At 41.1% G+C, this 6,000-nt stretch overlaps 1 protein-coding gene across 1 annotated transcript in view; it reads left to right on the top strand.

The window, feature by feature from the left end:
• LOC147634117 (3-oxoacyl-[acyl-carrier-protein] reductase 4-like) overlaps window positions 1-5,186 on the top strand; it is a 51,990-nt gene extending 46,804 nt beyond the window's left edge. Inside the window, exons 4-10 of the mRNA XM_086805231.1 lie at window positions 3,209-3,289; window positions 3,383-3,523; window positions 3,604-3,636; window positions 3,722-3,856; window positions 4,349-4,442; window positions 4,546-4,628; window positions 4,764-5,186. Of these exons, the coding sequence (XP_086661357.1) occupies window positions 3,209-3,289; window positions 3,383-3,523; window positions 3,604-3,636; window positions 3,722-3,856; window positions 4,349-4,442; window positions 4,546-4,628; window positions 4,764-4,796 (600 nt within the window). The 3' untranslated portion in view covers window positions 4,797-5,186. The remainder of the gene's footprint in view (window positions 1-3,208; window positions 3,290-3,382; window positions 3,524-3,603; window positions 3,637-3,721; window positions 3,857-4,348; window positions 4,443-4,545; window positions 4,629-4,763) is intronic.
• Window positions 5,187-6,000: the final 814 nt, after the last annotated feature.

Raw genomic sequence — 6,000 nt, forward strand, 5'->3', positions numbered from 1 at the left:
ACAGAAGCCAAGATCTTTGTAGACAAGAGAAAACACAGAGATATGGAATATCAAAAATTTCTGATTACTGTATGCAATTACAATAGATAGCTACCGCTTCCCAGCCGTGTGCTTCGGTGAAGAAGCTTTGATAGCTGACTGGAAGAAGTGAGAGCGAAGGCTGTATGCAAAAAAAAAACATGGGTGAAGAGTGATTTTAGTGGAAAAGACCGTCTCGCTAAATAGAGCTTTGCGTGCATGATTTTTCATCATGCAATCATAAATGACCACGGAATCTATATTCCGGTTGGCCCGCAAAGTCCGCATGGAGTTTAGCGTAAACGGCCCTGCAGAGAGGGGCTCACACCTCCCTCCGCACCTTCCCCCAAGTAGGCTGGTGTGAAACTGCGCGCCGCAACGGACCCAAAATTTACAGCCCATATGTAGTAGGTGTATAATAACTCACCGCATATGCATGTAGCCTGTGCCAACCCTCTACAGAATCGTCTCATGCTATCTGGCCACAATTGGCCACCATCCGGTGTTTAAACCGGGGCCTACCAGGCGACCCGTGCTACTCATAAATGCCTTCTCCTCATATAGGGGGGGCTCACAAAGTAGAGTTAGCCGGTGCCTGCGTAGTTACCCTGAGGGTGGAGCAGTGATATCCAACATGGTGAAGTCCTAGATGTGTCACATAAGAGCAAGAGACCCCATCAGGGAATCCACAATGCTTGATTCCTTTCCATATGGAAAGCCAGTGAGGTTGTCCGATGTGGGTCAGCATGACATCCCGTTATAAATAACTCATGCATGACTCCCAATTCCAGACCCTGCATCTTGGGATGACCGCTGAAGCTGTGACATGGGAGGGATTGATCGTAGTAATCACAACCTTAGGCTAGTACTAAACTTCACTTAATGATGCTTAAGAGATGGACAATGTTGTCAATGCAATGCAGCTATATTAAATGCAATGGTTACAAATGAAGATCTATGAATGGATCTATGCTGAATATCCTTCTCAGAATGAGAGAGATATGTTGAACGCTGATGGTGATTGGCTAATTCCTGCTCCAATGCTGAGGTCCACCCTTGAATGCCGGATTTTGCTCTATGTAGGAGGTCGGAGATGACTTGAATGCTGAACGTATGCTGACTACTGTCTATATGTTGAATGTACTACTGATCTGCTGACTCCCAATGCTCCCTAGGAAGGAAACACTGAAGAGAAGATGAGATATCTAATGCTGATTTGATGCACTTCTTATATATGGTGAGCTGCTGCTGGTCGGGTACCTAAACTGCTATCGGCCAAAGGACTGTACCCCTCACTACTGCAATAAATGCCTACAATAGGCTGTCAAGTGCCTTCCACTGCTGTCAGCTGGTCACAACAGCTCCGACCTGATACAATGAATGCTCTAAATTTTGCTATATGCCTTGTAACTACTGTTGGTGCTGTACAAGCCCCAAACACATGCTTATGCTGTGATTAATTCATGGATTAATACTTGGATTAATGCTTAAATGTCTTGCTTAATGCTTATGGATGTTAAGATATGCCATGTCACTAGTGCACCTGATGGGTGTGCACGTGACATTCCCCTTTGCTAAACTAATGTTGGGTGGTACACCTGGCAACCTTTCGACTCCTCTATTGATCCTCCTCCATCGAAACCACTGCCCCCTTCTGACTTCTTTTGTCGGGACTGAGGTCGACTGCAGGAGTTGAATCCTTTGAGGCAAAGATTTCTTCACTGCGGGAACTGAATGGCAAATGCTGCTAAAACTGCTTGGAAATACCCGAGTCACCCCTAACTTGTCTGTGGAATCTTTTCACACACCATCTCCGTCGTTCTTGAACCTCTGAACCTTTTGAGGCGATGTTCGAGCAAACTTCCGTCTTCTTCTGTGGAAGAGAACCCCAGTTGAAGCCCAAAACTCTATTTACTCCTTTGATAATGGATGTCATTCTTCCCTAGAGAACTCATGGGTAAAACCTGTATGCCTTGCAGATGCAAAATGCTAGACTAACTACTAGGATGACTGCTATGCTGATGCAAGCCCTGTGCAACCCTATATGCTGAGCAAGAATGCAGATGGATGGGTTACTAATGCATGCCTAAGGGGAAAATCCTAAGGGTGGCCTGCAAGATCTTGAGAACTAGATTTAATTGAGCGGAAGTGACTAACATGCTGACTTGCTGAATGACCTTTGGAATGAACATGAACTAAGGCTGGTTACCTTGTAACGCTCTGATACCAATGTGACATGGGAGGGATTGATTGTAGTAATCACAACCTTAGGCTAGTACTAAACTTCACTTAATGATGCTTAAGAGATAGACAATGTTGTCAATGCAATGCAATGCAGCTATATTATATGCAATGGTTACAAATGAAGATCTATGAATGGATCTATGCTGAATATCCTTCTCAGAATGAGAGAGATATGCTGAATGCTGATGGTGACTGGCTGATTCCTGCTCCAATGCTGAGGTCCACCCTTGGATGCCGGCTTTCCTCTATGTAGGAGGTCGGAGATGACTTGAATGCTGAATATGCTGGCTACTGTCTATATGCTGAATGTACTGCTGATCTGCTGACTCCCAATTGTCCCTAGGAAGGAAACACTGAAGAGAAGATGAGATACTTCTTCTATATATGGTGAGCTGCCTGCTGGTCGGGTACCTCAACTACTGTCGGCCAGAGGACTGTACCCCTCACGACTGCAATAAATGCCTAAAATAGGCTGTCGGCTGCCATTAACTGCTGTCGGCTGGTCACAACAGCCCCGACCTGATACAATGAATGCTCTAAATGCTGCTATATGCCTTGTAACTGCTGTTGGTGTTGTACAAGCGATTAATGCTTGGATTAATGCTCAAGTGTCCTGCTTAATGCTTATGGATGCTAAGATATGCCATGTCACACGTGGACCTGATGGGTGTGCACGTGACAGCAGCTGCATCTCTCGGGGGTCTATCTTTGAAAGCATGACAGAATGGACATGAAAAGCGTACATGTGCACCTGCATCCCAGCTTGCTGTGCATTGAAGAAGTCACCCAGTAGAAGGATGTCTCTGTGTTGAGAGAACTCCGCAATGTCTGCAAACAAGGGGGCATATAGGGACTGCCCATCCCGAGAGAGAGAGTGCAATGTAAAAGCTTCAGACAATTATTAAATCATGTATTGCACATATGAGCTCACACTGGACTTGTGCAGATTGAGGACTTAGGTGGGGCAGCTGTTGTGTGTGGCGGAGATGTTTCAAAAGAGGACGACGTTGATGCAATCATGAAAGCTGTGAGTGTAAAACATGAAGGGTCACAAGGTGACTGTTCTTAGTTGGAGTTTCATTTTTATGGCTATTAGCAGGCTTAATTATCTCTTGTGCAGGCTGTTGACAAATGGGGCACGATAGATATCTTGGTGAACAATGCAGGCATTACCAGGGACACTTTGATGATGAGAATGAAGAAGTCCCAATGGCAGGAAGTCATTGACTTGAACTTGACTGGTGTTTTCATCTGCACACAGGTGGGATTAAGGGTGGATGAATAGGTATTATCAAAGCTGATTAACAGAGGTTAATATGTGCTTATCTTTTCTATTGTCAGGTGGCTGCGAAGATAATGATGAAGAAGAGAAAGGTACATTCTATACTGCTTAGAGATGTCTTTTAAAACCTCAAAAAGTGAAATTTCTGTAATTTGATGATGGCACTAAAAATTTCAGGGAAGGATTATCAACATATCATCTGTTGTGGGTTTAACTGGTAATGTCGGTCAAGCAAACTACAGTGCTGCCAAAGCAGGTGTGATTGGGCTTACCAAGACTGTAGCTCGCGAGTATGCATCTAGAAACATCACTGTAAGTCATAGTTGCAAGGCTTAAGTTTTTTACTTTTATTATAAGATTTTTGATTGATCCTTTATTTAAAGTTCTTCAAACTTCCTAGTTAGAATATTCTCATACACATCTCCTTCATACATATATATTATATTAATGGATATCATTATATGCTTACATGTATGGATGGATGTGCATATATGTATGCATGTACGTATGCACAGATGGATGGATGGATGTGTTTTTTTTTGGGGTGGGTGGGGGGTCTGTGCCTTTTTTGTATGTAAGCACATTTGGATATCTTTACATATCCTTTTGCATATATATATATATACATATGACTTTACACACAAAATATCTCATTGTTAAATATATATATACATAACTTTCATATCAATTGTCTTGTCGCGCATTATGTCCAGTATAGCAATTGCTGCTGAATGCATCCTTGAAGTGTGCTCCATTCAAGCATAAGAATATGCACTTGTTAATAAAAGTGATGTTTTTTTTCAGGCAAATGCTATTGCACCTGGCTTCATAGCATCTGACATGACAGCAAAGCTCAGTGCTGACATTGAGAAGAAGATTCTTGAGACCATACCACTAGGTATTACAGCATTTGAAACCATCATCACTCTAATCTCTGTATTAGAGGGGTTAAAATGTGTCACAATGTGGCTCCAAGGTTTCTTTCTGCTGTTACTTTCCAGGTAGATATGGTCAACCAGAGGAGGTTGCTGGCCTTGTGAAGTTTTTGGCTCTAGATCCAGCAGGTGCATATATCACTGGCCAGGTGTGTTGATCTCCAGAACCCATGCACTCCTTTTTATGCGGTTGTGTGTTTGGCAACCAGTGGCTGTATAATATGTGTGGTTAGATTTATGAGTGCTTATTGCCTTCATAACTAATGGGCATTGTGTGTTGACAGGTGCTGACTATTGATGGTGGTATGGTAATGTGAAGAAATCATGACACCATAAGACGAGACTAGTTTACACTTGAACTTGAGCGCTTCATGGGCAGAGCTACAGTTCTATATATACTCAAGCTCCGGAAGAGATTTTGAAGCTCTATGTACTGGGGTCTAACACGCTTAGATCAGTAGCTACCCTCTTTCTTTTTCTCTTAGTTTAGTTTAGGCAAAGCTTAATGTCTGAGTTTGTAGGAATTTTTATAATCTTTGCGAGGTTGGTTTTTCCATGTCATGTACTTGCATAGGACAAATTCCGTTCCTATGATGGATGATTGCATATTGCATGCGTGTGCTTGGAGGAATTTCACGCAGTATGTGGTAGATATATATATGGATTTTTTCAAGCACACCTAATTGATGTTAAGTTTGAAATGTCAACAATTACCATGAAATCATGTTGAAAAACACTTGCAGAAAATATTTTTGGGGTAATTTATTACTTGGACTTTTTAAAGAAATTCCAAGAACTTCTTGGAGGCAAGTGCAAAATGTGTTCTATGTGGCTCGCTATTGAATTCTCACTTATGTTCTAACATTTTTAGTTTTCACTTTTTTAAAAATTGTATATTATCTTATGTTTTTTGATGAATTTAAATGAATTCAAAATCTAATTAATGCATCTAATTTCAAATGAATGAATCTAACTCTAATAAATGCACACCTAAATCTATGCTAGTCCTTAAGATTTCTTACAAAAGTAGATAAATAATCATACAAAAGGACATAGGAAATTATTTGAAAGTATCGAACTTTTGTAAGAATGAAACATGAGGAAATTTTGGAGGTCATTTCTAGGGCCTTGTAAGAAATTCACAAACTTGTATTTTTTCTCTTTAGATTTTTTTTAAAAAAAAAGATGTCCTCATTAAATGTGTACTTGACAAGAAATTGTCGTAAGTTATAAAAAAAAATGAATTTGACAAGGTATTGAAATATATGCACTAGCTTACAAGTTATCATATGGCACTTTTTTTAAAAAATTTGATGCTACGCTCCTAGCAATTTACACTTACTGGCAGTTTGGTGTAGAATTTGGTGCTTTTGATATCACCATTGCAACTAGAGTGGCCTAGAACTCTCAAAAGGACTTTTGAATCACTTAATTCGGTCACTTGTGGAGAGGCAGAAATGACCCAAAGAAGGAGAGAAGCCTTATGCGCGCCAAATTGCACAAGCGTCTTTTTTCCTTCTT

This window comes from Cibotium barometz, chromosome 11, assembly GCF_041138505.1.
Source record: "Cibotium barometz isolate CiBa-2024 chromosome 11, ASM4113850v1, whole genome shotgun sequence".
NCBI lineage: Eukaryota > Viridiplantae > Streptophyta > Polypodiopsida > Cyatheales > Cibotiaceae > Cibotium > Cibotium barometz.